At 48.6% G+C, this 15,946-nt stretch overlaps 7 protein-coding genes across 7 annotated transcripts; 4 read left to right on the top strand and 3 right to left on the bottom strand.

The window, feature by feature from the left end:
- Positions 1 to 577: 577 nt before the first annotated feature.
- DEU56DRAFT_951132 (uncharacterized protein) lies at positions 578 to 1,290 on the top strand (the record flags this gene model as incomplete). The annotated part of the gene is made up of 2 exons (XM_041359139.1): positions 578 to 812; positions 858 to 1,290. Coding segments are annotated over 2 exons (477 nt in total), but the record flags the coding sequence as incomplete, so codon positions are not given.
- A 109-nt stretch (positions 1,291 to 1,399) lies between these two features.
- DEU56DRAFT_871990 (amidase signature domain-containing protein) lies at positions 1,400 to 3,712 on the top strand (the record flags this gene model as incomplete). Its single annotated transcript, XM_041355749.1, has 13 exons — positions 1,400 to 1,520; positions 1,571 to 1,672; positions 1,738 to 1,848; positions 1,896 to 1,969; positions 2,022 to 2,175; positions 2,227 to 2,367; positions 2,424 to 2,475; positions 2,524 to 2,654; positions 2,710 to 2,814; positions 2,863 to 2,952; positions 3,021 to 3,199; positions 3,247 to 3,314; positions 3,364 to 3,712. The coding sequence occupies 13 exons, from the start codon at positions 1,400 to 1,402 to the stop codon at positions 3,710 to 3,712; spliced, it is 1,677 nt and encodes a 558-aa protein (XP_041207102.1).
- Positions 3,713 to 5,130: 1,418 nt separating this feature from the next.
- DEU56DRAFT_691318 (uncharacterized protein) lies at positions 5,131 to 5,520 on the bottom strand (the record flags this gene model as incomplete). Its single annotated transcript, XM_041347136.1, has 2 exons — positions 5,131 to 5,226; positions 5,278 to 5,520. Coding segments are annotated over 2 exons (339 nt in total), but the record flags the coding sequence as incomplete, so codon positions are not given.
- Positions 5,521 to 7,724: 2,204 nt separating this feature from the next.
- On the top strand, positions 7,725 to 10,128 carry DEU56DRAFT_423734 (major facilitator superfamily domain-containing protein). The gene is made up of 11 exons (XM_041346163.1): positions 7,725 to 8,005; positions 8,058 to 8,165; positions 8,219 to 8,333; positions 8,382 to 8,449; positions 8,499 to 8,629; positions 8,680 to 8,891; positions 8,942 to 9,171; positions 9,227 to 9,362; positions 9,418 to 9,626; positions 9,690 to 9,864; positions 9,916 to 10,128. The coding sequence occupies exons 1-11, from the start codon at positions 7,841 to 7,843 to the stop codon at positions 10,014 to 10,016; spliced, it is 1,650 nt and encodes a 549-aa protein (XP_041207100.1). The 5' UTR covers positions 7,725 to 7,840; the 3' UTR covers positions 10,017 to 10,128.
- A 112-nt stretch (positions 10,129 to 10,240) lies between these two features.
- Positions 10,241 to 11,479, bottom strand: DEU56DRAFT_871988 (Thg1 C terminal domain-containing protein; the record flags this gene model as incomplete). The annotated part of the gene is made up of 6 exons (XM_041355748.1): positions 10,241 to 10,422; positions 10,595 to 10,706; positions 10,759 to 10,847; positions 10,910 to 11,124; positions 11,180 to 11,311; positions 11,376 to 11,479. The coding sequence occupies 6 exons, from the start codon at positions 11,477 to 11,479 to the stop codon at positions 10,241 to 10,243; spliced, it is 834 nt and encodes a 277-aa protein (XP_041207099.1).
- Positions 11,480 to 12,320: 841 nt separating this feature from the next.
- DEU56DRAFT_423671 (uncharacterized protein) lies at positions 12,321 to 13,370 on the top strand. Its single transcript, XM_041346162.1, has 3 exons — positions 12,321 to 12,939; positions 12,998 to 13,031; positions 13,106 to 13,370. Exons 1-3 carry the CDS (start codon positions 12,478 to 12,480, stop codon positions 13,246 to 13,248), a joined length of 639 nt encoding a protein of 212 aa, XP_041207098.1. The 5' UTR covers positions 12,321 to 12,477; the 3' UTR covers positions 13,249 to 13,370.
- Positions 13,122 to 15,759, bottom strand: DEU56DRAFT_951102 (uncharacterized protein; the record flags this gene model as incomplete). Its single annotated transcript, XM_041359138.1, has 12 exons — positions 13,122 to 13,708; positions 13,757 to 13,779; positions 13,831 to 13,939; positions 13,997 to 14,130; positions 14,184 to 14,310; positions 14,360 to 14,697; positions 14,754 to 14,923; positions 14,975 to 15,055; positions 15,119 to 15,244; positions 15,307 to 15,439; positions 15,505 to 15,590; positions 15,684 to 15,759. 12 exons carry the CDS (start codon positions 15,757 to 15,759, stop codon positions 13,492 to 13,494), a joined length of 1,620 nt encoding a protein of 539 aa, XP_041207097.1. The 3' UTR covers positions 13,122 to 13,491.
- Positions 15,760 to 15,946: the final 187 nt, after the last annotated feature.

Raw genomic sequence — 15,946 nt, 5'->3', positions numbered from 1 at the left:
CCGTGACATTGTCCTTGAAGATGTCTGTAATCTGTTTTGATGCTGATTCCGCTATGTCGCATGCTATGTGGTCTTTCAGGATATACGCTACTGCTCGGATTGCTGCTGTTACTGAGACCGGAGTGGAGCTTGACATTTGGGTGATCTGAAAAAGGATGGATATTATGTGAGTTAACGTAAATGGTTGGTTGACGTGGCAGAGGAGTTTCGATTCTAGAAAAGATTTGCCGCTGGCAGCATTTTTGACTTTGTTTGATTGGGCTTCTATTGATTCTTGTGTGAGAGGAATTCTGGTGGTTTTGCGAGTGTTGAGTCCGTATGTTGGTGTTGTTGTTGGGGATGTTGTGCGCGAAGTTGGTGGGGAGGTTCCTCCTACGCTGATGCTCCTTCGACCTCCAGGCATGTTAGTGGGGCGGATTCTAGGTTTTTTATGGTCTTTATTATAGTTTTTGGTGGTTTGCGCCTAAGGCGAGAGGCCTGTGGACGGTCCTGACGCTGTCGATCGCAGTGTCGGCTAGAGGTTTTCCGGGGTCCCAGTGGAGGTGCCACTTGGTGTAGGTCCAAGGAGCGATTTAGGGTGTTCTTGCTGGTCGCCCTCAAAGAGAAGTTGCGTTATCTGAGCCTTGCACACAATCCGAAGATCGACGACGATGCAATACCAGCTATAATCCTGCTCACCAACCTTGGATATCTTTCGATTCAGGCAACTGGAATCTGCATGCCTGGTTTTCGTCGGCTCGCAGCGGTAATCTACACCGAGGATCGCATCATTGACATTGAAATCCCATTCAGATGCGAGAAATACATCGATAGTTGGGTGTTTCTTGTTCATTGAGCGTAACTTACCTCGTTTGTAGACCTACACAAGCAGTACCTCGTCGACCCTGGGTTACCTCTCATCACTGATCCCTCTGCATGTCCGTTATTATCGAATACCGCGCTCACTCGTAATCTTCAAGCTCACGCCGACATCAACCCCTCGATTGTACCAACGGGAACGCGTCTAGAGATGATTGAGAGGTTGACAAAGCTCTTGGAACGAAGGTTGATGGACCTCGTCGTGCGTAGTATGATTTGCGGAAGACCCGGGGAGGTCTGAGATGGGTGCGAAAGCAATGTGAAAGTTATAATAATAACGAAGAGTGGCATGAGTATGAGTATAACGCGGTGTTGCCGCGGTGTTCACGTTAGTACTGCGATGGAAATAGGCATTAGGAATTGCACGCGCTCCTCCTGGAAGGCGACGACACAAAGGAATCACATGCACATAATTAGCACTGTGTGAATGATGTAGCGTCGGCCTCAGTGTGGACATATGCCAACCGCTGGCTGTTCGACCAGCTGGTTGCGTATTCCTTTCCCTCACTCCATTATCCACAGCTAACGAATCTTTGAAGCCATGAGAAGCTCTGACCAAAGAAACAGCATCATTACATCAAAGCGGAATGCAAGAGACAAGGCGCTCGCTTTCGCTGGTCCTTATTTGGTGAACGATCATGACGTCTATACCAAAGCAACGGGTTAGTTCTGCATTCCGTTCAGAGGTGCATACCCGTCGTGACTTCTGTAGCCAGCGAAATCGTGCAAAGGATAGCTAAAGGAGAATGGACCTCTTCTCAAGTCCTAGAGGCATACATTGCCCGATCGGCCATGGCTCAGGCCGAGACGAACTGTCTCACAGAAGGGGAGTAGATTCACCATTCTCTTCCGGTATTTCCATCCTGATACCTTTCACAGTTCTATATGAAGACGCCCGCAAACAAGCAAAGGAGCTTGACGCAGAATTTGCGAGCACAAAGGTATTGCGGGGACCTTTCCATGGTGTTCCAGTCAGCTTCAAGGATCAGTGTACGTCGCTTCATGTACACCCGATACATTTCTGAACCATGTTATAGACACTATCGAGGGATATGACGCGACCATTGGGTTCACTGCGTGGGCCAATAAACCGGGCACAAAAGACGCTTTCGTACGTTCTTAGCATAGCATTCGCCGATTCTCTCCTTCATCGTTATTTTCAGGTCGTTACTCAATTCAGAGCTGCTGGTGCCATCATCTTCGTGAAGACTAATGTACCGCAGACAATGTTCGCGTTCGAATGCTCTAATCCTCTCTGGGGTCGCACGACGAACCCATGGAACAACAAGTTTACATCTGGAGGCAGTTCTGGTGGAGGTTTGTTATCTGCTTGTTCATATCCCGGTAAATAACAGTGTCTGGTGTTAGAGGGAGCTTTGCTTGCCATGGATGGATCTGCCCTCGGCATCGGTTCTGATATCGGAGGAAGCTTACGCATTCCGGCATCGTTTTGCGGCATATACTCCATGAAGCCGTCGGGTGAACGCGTCAGTTCTTTTGGCATACAAGGTTGGACATGCTCTCGATGCTGTCAAGCGAGGCGTCTTAACTGCTTTATCTTACAGGCTGCCGGCCTGGATACGAAGCAATTCGATCTTGCCTTGGGCCTTTGGCGCGGTTAGTCGCTACCCGCGTTTCTTGGCTCATTTCTTGACTATTTGCTAGGTCTGTTGAGGACTGTGAATTATTCTGCAAAACTATCTTTGGTCAAAAGGACCCGGCTCACCAGAATATTCCTTTGCCGTACCAACCCGTCGAGCTCTCTTCCAAGCTTCGATTTGGTTATTACCTGTCAGGTACACGTGATATATTTTGGTCGTGCTTCGTGATTTGCTGCTTACAGGATAATAGATGGCTTGCTGGAATCATCGCCTGCATGCAAGCGAGCAGTATTGGAGACAGTCTCAGCACTCAGGAAGCAGGGACACGAATGCATCGAGTTTGCTTCTCCTCTGCGTACGCTTTTATACCTATCCTCATTCTTTGTCCTGACATTTGATCAAGACACAACTGCGATGGAGGTGTTCCTCGGACTCGCTTCATCTGACGGTTATAAGAAGATGCTGTCATATCTGGATTCTGACCCTATGGCAAGTCTAAATTAAGGATGCACCGTCTGTAGCTCACATCATCCGACTGACAGGAGGACAGTCTGTTCCTAGTCACCTTGGGCCCCAGATTACCATCCTTCGTGCGTAATTTGGCTTGCTGGATCACCAAGACGTTCTTGGGCGACTCCCTTTTCTCACGTTTCTTCTCGGCGGCACGAGAGAAATCTGTCTTGGAATTCACGGATCTGACCGACGGACGCAATAAGGTTAATGCTGCCTGGTATGAACAAGTGAGCTTGTCGACACCCAGAAATTTTCCTTCGTTAACACACCCCAGGTGTGGGACAAATACAATTTCGACGGGATCATCGCACCTGTACAGTCACTTCCAGCGATACCTCACGGGTGAGCTTCAGTGCCTTCCTACTTGGTTGCAATGCTCACAGTCTCCCAGGGGTACCACATATCTAGCCCCGCTCGCGGCCGCGACTATCATGTTCAACGTCATTGATTCTCCCGTCGGCACCATACCAGTCACGCGCGTGAACCCAGATACGGACCAGCTACCAGCAGATTTCGTGGCAGGCGCCTCGGGCCGATCGAAAATGCTCGATTCACGCATGTACTTGGGCAAGAATCCCGTTTACGATCCTAAAGCGATGGAGGGTATGCCTATTGGAGTTCAGATCGTCGGTAAGAGATGGGAGGACGAGAAGGTCCTCGCGATGATGCATGTTGTCGACGAGGCACTGGGACCTAGGGGATTCGGTCCAGGCAATTGGACACCGAGAAAGACGGATTGATGTTTCATTCTCCCGCGATAGTGCACCCACTGCTTCCAGACCTGTCGTCCTCGGATCTGATTGGTTGTGCTTAATATGGCCTTTCGGAGTCTTCGTGGTGTTGATACCCCTTCCTCATGTGTTTCATCCACTATTATTGGACTTGTTTATTATAAATATACCTGTTGAATTATAGAGGATTACCATGAAACTCGGGAGATGCGCGAGCTTATCTGTTTACCGAGGGAGAAGCCTTAGCAAACGAAATCAGTCCAGTCCAGATGAAGTTTGATATATATTTGGAACAATGATAGGGACTTGAATAATACAGTTTTGTGAACCAGACCATAGTGATTATTGATGCATGGATGATAGTCAATTGTAGGGATGTAAGTAGATGGGTCGTGAGCACGTGAGGCACAAACATTGCAGTGAGGTTCCGAATCCATATCACATCATCGAGCAGGAATGAAGAGGAAAACAAGCAGAAAACAAGCGGATGAAAAACAAGGAAACATCATCAAGGAAGTTCATTATGAGCGCATTGGACGGCAGAAAGAAGAGAGAAGAACACATTAAAGGGAGACCTGATGAAACACTAGAAACCGATGCATGAAGAATATGTGCGCAAGACTTTCGATGATCCCCCGCACATGCAGGAGCGCGGGATCATCGGTCTGAAACACTGGCGCTCACATCGTCCTGTCCTTGCTTTTAGGTTCAGAAGAGTAGCTGGAGCCGCTCTGTTGCGATGATGAAGACCCCTGGGATGACGGATACTGTCCTTGGTGGTAACTTTGAGCGCGTCTCGCACTAGGCAAGACACCCTCAGGCATGTACTCGACACCCGGTCTGGGAGTGGGCTGCCTAAGAGGCGCATTGCGATCTTGGGTCACAAAAGCATGTTGCGGACGGGAGGATGTCACTGTAGCAGGACCAAACGTCGCGGCAGATGACGCCACGAATGCTGAGGACGAAGATGCTGAGGATACAGGAACTCTGACTGCTGGCGCCTGGCCGAACCCCGGGCGTCCGAATGACGATCCCTGCCCAAATGACGGCTGACCGAATCTCGGGGCTGGTTCTGGACTTCCATAAGGCGGCAACTGGGTCTGTTGATACCTTGGTGACTGCTGAGAAGAACCAGGAACGGGATATGGACTAGTGGCGGCGGGCCTGCGCGATGTAGATCGGGTTCGACCTACGCCAACAATGTGAGTTCCTGGTCGCAACTCGGGATCGATGTAAGAGTCATCGGATGAGGCTACGGGGCTAGGATGATTTGGAGCGTGACTCGAACCCGCTGACATAGCAGGTGCGTTCATCCCCTCCGTATCGCCTTCCGACGAAGAATCGGCATCGTCGCCCTGTTCAAGTGCTGCTCGAGCAGACTTGCTGCGGCGCTTACGAGGGCGCTTGTAGCCCTCGCCGGCAGAGCAGTCGAGTTGCCAATAGCTTCCTTTCCCTGGCTCTGTAATGGCACGTGGCACATGTTTGAAGACTTTGTTCAAGGAAAGGTTATGGCGAATCGAGTTCTGTGCAAAAACGTGAGGCGCAGTGGATGCGGAATCAGCACGCGAACGCACCTTCCAAGCCTTCTCGTGTCGTCGAACCTTGAACCATTGGAAACGATCCTCGAGCGTTGTGTATATCTCTTGGAGAGTGAGCTGCTTGTTCGGGCTTCCGTAAATTGCTAGCTTGATAAGTATAGGATATGGCTGATTTGGTTTCTCCCCTTCAGGAGGATCCGGAAGGGCCGACAAGTTGACTTCCTTGTATGGTGGTATGTGCAACGTCTCGCGCAGATAAGGACCCGCGTCTTCGAAGAGAAGGTGCCTAGACCTCTCATCAGCGGTAGCAGCGACGGAGAATGTCGATAGCGACCCATGGGAACTAGATAGTGATGCCGACGACGAGTCGGGATGTGTCTGAGATAAGTGATTGGCGAGATCCGGATTTATTTGGTCATAGAACTCGGGAGCAAGAATGTTGTCGGATTGATATGGAGATCTATATTGGATGGGGGTGCCACTGGAAGATGGGTGAACTGGGTATTGTGCATGCTCGAGGCCAAGGCGATTAAGGCCCTGGTAAGCTGGGTAGTGTGGATGCTGCTGTAGATGCTGTCGTGGGTGCTGTGGCTCATTAGAAGATGAGTGGCGGGGGAGTGATGTATTATATTGCTGATATTGAGAATGAGATAGGTCTTGGTCAGAAGATGATGAGCTGCTCCAGTTGCTGTCCACGCTAAGATGAGATTCCGCGGGACTTGGGTACTGCAGTGGGAGGAACAAGGAATTAAGTCTATGGCTTGTACAGGAGATACGGTTACTCACAGATGGGATGCCGTGAGCTCTAGTGTGTGCGTGTTCACTGGCATGTGGCGCGTGTGTTGGGTATCCTTGCGGCAAGGACTGGCCTGCCCGAGGAGGGACATATGGAGTGTCATCAAAATAGTCCGGGGCCAGAACTTGACCTCTGTTTCGAGAGCCATGGCTAAAATGGGTGGCTCCGACCTGGTTGCCGGCGCGGGCAGTGCCAGAGTCGGACTCCCCGTCCGAGAAATTATGTGAGCGCGGGATCGTGACTGAATTGTTGAGTGAAAGACCGCCGAGATGAGGTAGACCGCCGGCCAAGCCCCAGGTGTTGAATTGCGATCCGCCAGGCATGGAACTTTGTAGAGGACATCGTGAAAAAAAACGGCCGGGACCCACCAAACCAAACAATTTGACAACAACGGAATGTGGATGTTGGAGTGAAGACGCGACGCGGAGGGTCCCGTGATCAAAGATTGTGAATATGACGTAATAAAAATAATGATAAAAATGAAGAAATCATCAGTAACGGCGTTTTCCGAGATATAAGTCAAATGTACCTTGAAGGGGTCAAGGGAGGTCCCAAGGGTCGAAGGAGATCTAAGAAATCTAAGAAAAATAGCCAAGGATTTACGGAAAGGATATGTGAGGCCTTGTGGGCTTTTTTTCACTGGAAATATCAGTAGGCGGGCCCGCCTTTTAAGCACGGCGGACAGATGTGACATGTTTCACCTTTACACCCCGAAAATTACCAAAGGGAGTAATAAAAGTCGCTTGCTGTGAAATGGTTGAAAGCAATCGAGGTCGTGGATTGCCTATGGATAAGGTCCCTTGTGCGAAATGAGTACGTCAGCTCCCTTTCACTGAGAGCGTCTGACCATGGGAACTCTAGAAAATGCCTCACAAGGTAATTCAAGATGGCAGTGTGAACAGTATGTCCAAATAGACCTGAACAAGCAATTATCTTGGATTGCGTCGGAGGCAGGTTCTGAATTTCCCTTTTACAGGTAGGCGGTCGTCCCTAGTCTTGAAACACCATGCTAGTTCAACGTGTTTCAACAACGAGGCTTCGGCTTTCCATCAAGGGATATAATATCACCAGCTTCCAAGTCACATCCAACATCGATGTCGCCTTGTAAAGACGTGCAAGTTGCACCACGTATAAGCTCGGACTGTGGGTACCTCGAAGCATATCGACGCATACGAGTAGGCGTGGTGGGAGCGCGCATCGCATTGGCGCATCACAAGCGCATCACACTATAGGTGACAGGTGTAGTGTTCAGTTTCGGCGACTGCCGAAGGCAGTTTATCATCCCTCTCGTTCCAGACTAACATGAACGATCACCGCCCTTCAATTGGTTATTGAGCAGAGACGTAAAATGTCACGAATCTGGCTCAACAGGGCTCAATGGTTTTGGCAAATGCACAAGTCGGGCGCATGAGCACGAACTGACGCTCAACATCAACTTGACGCAATTGTTCTCGGTCATAGAAATCCCATGCAAACCAAGGGATAAACAGTGGATCCACGGGCGATGCATTCGTCGCTTTGCGCACCTTAATCCCAAACCTTTACATGGTGATAGAAGCTCTGCATTCATCTCTCTTCACGTCTCCGCGGTCACTTCCGCGACAAATCAAATACCCACTCGTCAATATTTCAGTCACTGATGTTGCGACTGTCGGTTTTTATTTATAGATACTTAGCCGCTCTGATCCGGCAGACCAGCTTCTGCGGTGGTCGGTGCCAACATAGTGTAGGCATGCGGGAGATCGCAGTCGCCACATACAGCTCATTCTACAAAAGACCACCATTAATTTCGGAGGAGTCCTAATGGAAGAAAGGCCACCCTTCAACATCTCCAATGATACGGTCCAGCAAGAACCAGAAGATCCGCATGGAACTGGGATAGAGAAGTACACCCCCAAAGTTCCACAGCGCAGTACTTTTCGATCTGTTTTGATCGTCGTGACTTGTACTTTTGCTCTGGTACTCCAGGTATGTCTGTGAAGTTCGTATCCCTGAATTATTATTACATTCATGACATCAGACTTCAAATATGACGTCGGTTTCTATATCCCTGCCAACTATTGGCCAAGACATCGGGATTCAAGAAGATCAGCTCCAGTGGCTGGTTTCTGCATATTCTTTGAGTTCAGTGCGTATATCCGTTTATGTGCATCGACCTTTCACCAATTGCACGATAATAAGGGGTGTCTCCTCCTGTTCTTCGGGCGGATCGCTGATTTGTATGGTCGCAAGAAGGCATTCATATTCGGCTCCTTATTTCAACTCGTATTTTCACTTGGTGGAAGCCGCGTCAATGGTAAGCAATAATTTATTCAACACATGCGTTTGCTACAGAGAAATTCAGTCGGACAGACCCTCATCATTCTACGAGGTTTCCAAGGCCTCGGGGCAGCTGCCTCGGTCCCCTCAGCGGTATGTACTGATAGTATGAATCCAATAACGGCCCTCACACCTGCGCCAGGTGGGTATATTGGCACACGCATTTCCGCCGTCTCGTGCACGGTCAATTGCCTTTTCTACTTTTGCAGCAGGTGCTCCTATAGGTGGTGCCTTCGGAATGATAGTCGGTGGTACAGTTACCCAACTTTCGAGGTATATACTTACGTTATAGATCGCACTATTGGTGAGCTGACGGAACATAGCCAACACTGGCGTGCAACTTTCTATGTAGCTGCCGCATTCTCAGCGATGTGTTGCATCGGTGCTTTGATATCCTTCGATGCCGATAAAAAATCCACAGAGGTTGACAAGCGCCTTGACTGGATCGGCGCAGTTCTAGTGACATCCGGACTTGTGTTTATCGTATTTGTTCTTGGCCAAGGACCTCTCGCACCGCAGGGCTGGAAAACCCCTTGTAAGGTTGTTCCTGTCTTTCTACTGAATCCATCTTGATGGTAGAGCTAGATATCATCGCTCTTCTCATCGTCGGTATCTTCTTGGTTGCCTCCTTCGTTGTATGGGAGCATTTCCTAGAAAAAATTGCAGATGATACCTCCAAACCCCGATCGGCGTGGACGCCTCCCCCGCTCATGAGACCGTCGTTATGGACTCGGTCCAAGGGTAAATTGGCAGTGGTCATATGTGTTGCGTTCTTCAACATGTGCGGCTTCAGCAGCTGGACCTTTTGGGTTCAGGTGAGTAAATTCTGTTTCGTGGCACTTTCGCTCTAAAAAGCTCGACTATCCTCAGCTGTACTACCAAAATTATCTTTTATTATCGCCAGTACTAACCATGATCCGATTCTTACCGATGTTTATTTCGGGGGTGTTGTGCAATTATGTCGTTGCATTACTCATAGGAAGACTTCCACTTGTTGCATTCGTCGGTCCGTCAAATACTAAAGACCCTGCAAAATGGACTGTCTTACAATTTTCCGACAGTTTTTGGAACGTTGTTCAGCGCTGTTTCTTGTGTTCTGTTCGCGGTCATCAACCCCTCCGTGACATATTGGGCTTTCGGATTCCCATCGACAATACTTTCTGTTTGTGGCGCCGATTTTGTTTTTGCATCTGGAACGATCTTTATTGCGAAAACGGTATCTCAACACGAGCAGAGCGTTGCTGGAGCTCTGTTTCAGACTATGATGCAGGTGCGTTGCCTGGCCATATTTTTGTTTCCCTCCCTAATATCAATGTTAACCTACTGCCTGCAGCTCGGGACTGCGTTCGGATTGACCATATCCACAATTGTATTCGACAGCGTTGTCACGAAAGAGTCCGCTCAGCTGGGAGTCACTCTGAACTCCCAAATGACGAATGCTCCTGCATCGGCGAATCTGAGTGCATACAAGGCTGCTCAATGGAGTGCTGCTTCGTGGAATCTTCTTGGTAGGCATTTCAAACAAATACCGGATTTGCGCATCCTTATCGATAGTACAGCGTCACTTCTTGGCTTCGTGTTTCTGAGAAGTGTTGGTGTGGTGGGACACAAGAAATCCGACGACACTGCACAGCCATCTCGATCAGAGAAACACACCTAGAAGTCAAGCGCCTATGTCAGTCATAGATATCGACGAAGATGTTGCAGCAAATTTTTTCTGGCGAGTGTACATAACATTACTTAATTGAGGGCCACAAACCTGCGATGTATGATAAGCCCTACTCCCTCGTGGGGCCGTAGCCTGCGTTTCTCGAAGCAGCTGCTACTTTCTTACTGGGCTCCAGCGTTGACAATGACAATGGCACACGTATCTGGGACGCCGTCTTAATTTTGTAGCAAATGTGGACGGGCCAGCCAGAACTCATCGCCGATGATGTCGCAGTGCAGTACCTCTACTGTAGTTTCTAATTTGTTTTTCTTCTTCGCCTTGGAACGTTTTTGACGCGGAGGGTCCAAAGGTGGCATCTCATCACCTTCGTTTATGGATTGTGGATGTGAAGGTATGTCTGTCGATAGATCAGACGCTGCTAAGGGCTCGAGGCCCTCATCGCGTTCTTCCTTGACCCCTGAGCTAGCCAAAGGCATGGGGGATTCTAGATATTCGCCTTCGTCGGATGATTTAGGAGCTACCTATATGTTAACGTGAGCAGCAGTCGATGTAGTACCTTCCAGTTAGACGCACGATTTCTCGAACTATAACGCTGCCTTTCTTGAACCTCTGTGAGATTTCATTATAGTTGATACCGAACCGGGAAAACAGCATCTCGTGCTTAGTCGCGGAAACGGTGCCCTGAAGATTTGTCAATGATTGTATGACAGCCATGGAAGAAGAAAATAGATACTCTGAGCGTGGCATGAGCCTCTGTAGTAGTTTGACCTCCTTTCTGTATGAGAGCCCAAAATATGGTATTGTGTAAATTATTTATGTGGGCTTTTATGCTGACAAGCAGCTGAGCTCAGTCTCTGCAGAACGATAGTCTGATATAGACCCACTGTCAGCTTGCCGCCATGAGAAGTAGTCTCGAATTGCACGCTCGGTCGGATACACGACGATGCGCCCATCGAATGACGGTGGATATCGCAGCGGTGTGTCTGGAAAATACTGCGACCAGTTGAACACATAACACGATGTGAAGTAGGACGTCAACATGGTGAGTATTTTCGAATGCCGTCGGTTATAAAGGTTGGTCGACTTTCGGAAGAGAAAGCTATGATGAGTGATGAAACTGGCTGGTCGTGACTCGGAGAAAGGGTTATATTTGCCTGAATTCGTCGGATTCACCGAATGCAAGCATGATGTCTTTGAACTCGATCATCGTGCTCTTTGCGGCGTGATCCATGAGTTGGAGCGCACGCTCGTCGTTGGGCTTGGAAAATCCATGCTCGTCCGAGAACCTGTAGAGCGCGATGCCATTAATTAGGCTTTGTGTCCTTCGATCGGCTTCCGATGCTCACTTACCGGTGGAAAGAGTGACCATCGAGACGACAGACTAGATAGGTGTCCGGTAACAGTGGGTCTGGGAGCTCGAAATTGCGCACGTATGCGAACTTTGTGCCCGCCATCAGTTCAGCACGATGGTGATCTACTACGACTTATAAGTTACAGATGATCTGCGCTTGCTGTAAATGTTTTGCTGGGACCAAAGGGTGATTTGCCCGAAATCCATCCAAATCTGGTAATATCTGACATAACATTACCTAATAATACTCACCAAAACAGTGACTTCATTTTGCCGTGCAGTTCCCTCAGTCCCAGGAATGTCGAAGCAGCAGAAAGTCTGAAAGTGTAATAAGGCCGAATCGAATAGGACTTTCAGACTCTTCCAAGTCCCTGTGAAGACATCCACAGCTCGAACGCGTTTCAAGTGCCGATACAGCCTAACACATCATGATCCAGGCAGGCCAACTTACAAGGTGACCGCGACACCGCCAATGATAGTGCGTAGAAACCTTTTTCTCGCACATCACTAATGCCTAATAGGCTCACATGCTGTCCCCCTCGACTTTCACAGGTTTCTCCCCCAATGGCAGACCCGTATGACAAGTCACTTCTTTTCTGCTGGCCCTCGCACGCGCTCGCATCTTTCCAATACCTGCAGTGATGCTGTTTCCACTGATGCGGCACGATGTCGCATGCTACTACACGGTGTCTACACCATCATATGATATTGGGCGCTGTTCCTCTTGTACTTATTCGATCAATGTTGTATCACGCTCTCCCACGATCTTACAGTGCCGTGGGTAGGACATGGATACGGCTCTGCCACGAGCAGATATCATGCACTGGGAGGGTCATATCTGAGAGATCATGACTGCGGTGGTTTGATCATGATCGTCCTGACTGAATTCGAGTCACTTAGATAGTTGCTATATGTGGGATTGTGGGAACATGTGCATGCAGGAGATATCAGTTCGTCACAGTAGTCACTCTCGAGCTATCACTACACTGCTTTAAGCACTGGTTCCAATTCACATCATCGAACAGCACACACACACGTTGTTTTGAACCTACACATACATACAACTAACCTCAACCTGTTATTCTTTTATCCTATACCGCGATGACCAGTCCAGGAGTACCTACCCCAAACTCTCCTTACTCCTCATACTTCAGGCGCCGTACCATCGGTCGTGCTTCCTCTCCTCCAACCTGGGCTTGCTATGAACAAATTCCATCTGACGATGATGATGAAGACTACAATGACAGTCCTTCCGAAGATGAGTCCTGCTCAGAAGACGGTGAAGACTACGCCCATCACGACCGTGATTCTGACGGTGATCATGCCGTAAATACTGAGAGGCAGGATGATACGCAGAACATGGAGATCGATCGAGGTGAACATGGAGTTGACGATGAGAAGAATGCTGCCAAGTTTAAGAAGGATATGAAGGGCAAGCAAAGAGCACTTGACCCTGAGCAAGAGCCAACAAAGAAGCATTATCGCAAGCGAGAGCGCCGCCCGACGTACACACTTCGTCCAATCTTGACTATTCAGAAGAGCCAAGGTTTTGTATGGAACCAGGTCGGTATCATTTATCGAAAAATTTATGAGCCTCAGTTGACCGGTTTTCTAAATACAGGATCTATTCGTCCCCCCTTACATTAAAGATAGATGTGCGTTTCTCATTCAGTGTTCATTTACTGCTTTCTGGACAGAAGGCTTATTGTCGGCATGATTTATCTTACAGATGTTGCATCTACCTCACCACCAAACTCGAAAGGCTTTTCTAGCTCCTGGACGTCAAATACATCTTCGATGACTGATTACGACTCAGTAGAAGTGGTAGAGATCCGGGTCAGAGATGGCGAACTTTATGATATCATTCCTTGATTACCATCCTTTCCTTTCCTCCCCCCCTCAAATCCGCGACGACCTCACTCTGGAAATATCGGGTACTCCCATTTCTTTGTATCTTGCATATCACGAACTTGTTTTCCTTTCCCCATGTTGTTCCATTACTACACTCCCCTTACTCTCACCTCGTACTAAACTTCTTTTCCTTGTGTTAATAACGACCACTAGATTCCTATAAATACAATCGTTCTGTGTCCTCTTCGCATTTTAGGGGCCATTTCAGTCTCCACCGACCATCGCCATCAGGGCATCGTCCACTTCTTTCATACGTGCTGCCTCTTTCTCTCGCTCCATCGCTTGCTCCCGGACAATGTCGTTTTCACGTGCAAGCCGATACGTTGGTTTCAAATGAGGTTTGTAGTCAAGATGGCGCTTGACGTAGAAGCACATATAAGCATTTGAGGCTAGGCAGTCACTGAGCGTCGACGGAGCCACTCTGTTAAAGGTGAGATCACGCAGTGGACGAGGACAATAAGTTACATACTTTTCATCGTCAAAACGGTACCACTTGGACACCGTCAACAACTATGCGAACACGACTGCACCATGTTCACTCACCTCGTCTTGAAAACGAGCAAAATTCGTGTAGTGCCCGTTATCCATTTGCCCTTCATGGTTAATAACTGCAAATAGATCATACTCATACATTGCGTCAGGCCCTGGGTAGCTATTCACGGAGTTGATCAGAAAATCAATGGCAGTTTATTTGGGAAAGACCTCTCACCCTGTTTCACCGTCCTTTCCGGTTGTATTCATAGCAAGAGTCGTATAAGGCGCCATATTAATAGAGACTGGAATTCGAATTGGAGCGTCGATCTTTTGCGGTGCAGCTTTCCCAGACGTTTTATGCTCGAATCGCTTGAAACTATGTCAGCATCAATTTACCTCGCTCATGTGGTATATCAATGAACCTTGAATTGAAAACTGAGAACCGGTGGTAATGTCCGAATGCTGAGACGCTTCACGGCCTCGTGAGAGGCTTTCGTGCATTTGCTACAACTGTACTCTCTTGCTCCCAATTTCTCCGGTTTGGTATATCTTTCAAAGGGTCAATACTCAAGCCAATAATAATAATGGACCTTCTCACCTGCGTAAACAGCTCGCAAGCGTGTTGTCAGCAGCCGCTTCCCCAGACTTTGACCTCAACTCGAGGCTGATATCAAGCATCGGATCGATGGTGCTCGTCACGGTTCCGCATTTCTCACACGTAACATCGCTTTGGAACTGGCCGGCGAAAGTCTGATGAATGATGCAGTTACACGAAATATTTGTCGATCCACGGCATGTCCCGTGAATTTGGTTGAGTGCGGTGATGAAAAACTCGTGTGCGTCTTGCTGGGCATAGCCTGACATCTCGGCAGAAACTTTCCATGTTGTGGCGAGGAAAGAGGTGGGTCCAAATGGGGTATTGGTAGGGGAATATATCTTCAACTCTCTTTAGCAATCAAAGTTTGCCAGGAACAATGCGGATTATGACTAACCTCCGTGAACAGGTTATCCATTTCGCAACAGGTGCAGTCTGAGTGTTTGCACAGCCTGCTATTGTGCCTATCACTGAGGAAATAATTCCGTAATAACGGGTTGTGGATGAATGACTGGAGAATGACGTTCAAAAAGCATGTCTGCCCTAGATTGAGCAGCCCACGGCGACCTATTTGGTGTGAGCAAATTATTTAATCTGACTTGTAATGGGAGAGTGGACCTTGACAGGGGACTGTGGCGATATACTTCAGGGCAGTGGACTCGTCGCTTGTCGGAATCCACGGTTGATATGGCTCTCGGCCTCTCTTCGCCACTAGACGTAAATTAAAACCTGTTATCCTGCGAATGTGTCACGCCCAATTACCTTGAAATTTCGTTCTTTGCTCCTCGACCGATACAACGGTGGAGAGATGCAATTCGTCGATGGTGTCATCAAAGACAAAGTCGTCGCACTCTGAACAGAAGACTGATCCGGATTTTGCATCAGTGCCTGGATTGAGCAGATTTAGAATTGTCAGCAAGGCGAAAGTTGCGGTGGCGCAAAAAACGAACAAAACGTATGTCCCGCCTCTTTCAGGTGGTTAGTGATGTGACCTTCTGACCAGCATCCTGCAAATGAGCAGTGCAGACAGACGAACGGTCGGGAGAGTGCTTGCTTGCATGTGTCACAGGTCGGTGAAGATACCTGTAAAACAGGGGGGTCGAATATTATTTAACAAGGCATTTCCACATCAATAAGCTAGCACATACCTTTCTTCGCTTTGCTGGGTGTAAAGCATCATGTGTCCTACGAGCATGCCAGGCTACGACTGTTTTAAATTTGTCTATGATACCTGCTTTCCCGGATGGATCGGCGAGGACGGAAGTGATATGTGAACACCTGTCTATTTCGTTGTCGGAGGCGTCGGAAGAGACAGATGGTTCAATACCAGGATGTGGCTCTCCAGAGAAAGTAGATTCCTCGCCGAAAAGAGCTGTGTGCGTGCTGTCTGGAGATGCAGACATGCCTGAAACTGGCAAATAAACAGGATGCCCGGCAAACTTCAGAAAGCTGGGGAAGATGACGCGGTTCAATGCAGCTGGCGCTGGAATATCTGGGAGTTCATGCGGGGAGTGTGGTGGTGAATAAACACGGAGATTTGAGAGCTGGAGAACCTTGCAGCTGGCAAGTGGCTCGCGTCGGACTCGGAAG

The sequence above is a fragment of the Suillus clintonianus genome (genome assembly GCF_016758775.1).
Source record: "Suillus clintonianus strain FC179 chromosome Unknown DEU56scaffold_49, whole genome shotgun sequence".
NCBI classification, from domain to species: Eukaryota; Fungi; Basidiomycota; class Agaricomycetes; order Boletales; family Suillaceae; genus Suillus; species Suillus clintonianus.
Note: the sequence above shows the minus strand (reverse complement) of the source record. Positions and strands in the feature narration are given on the sequence as shown.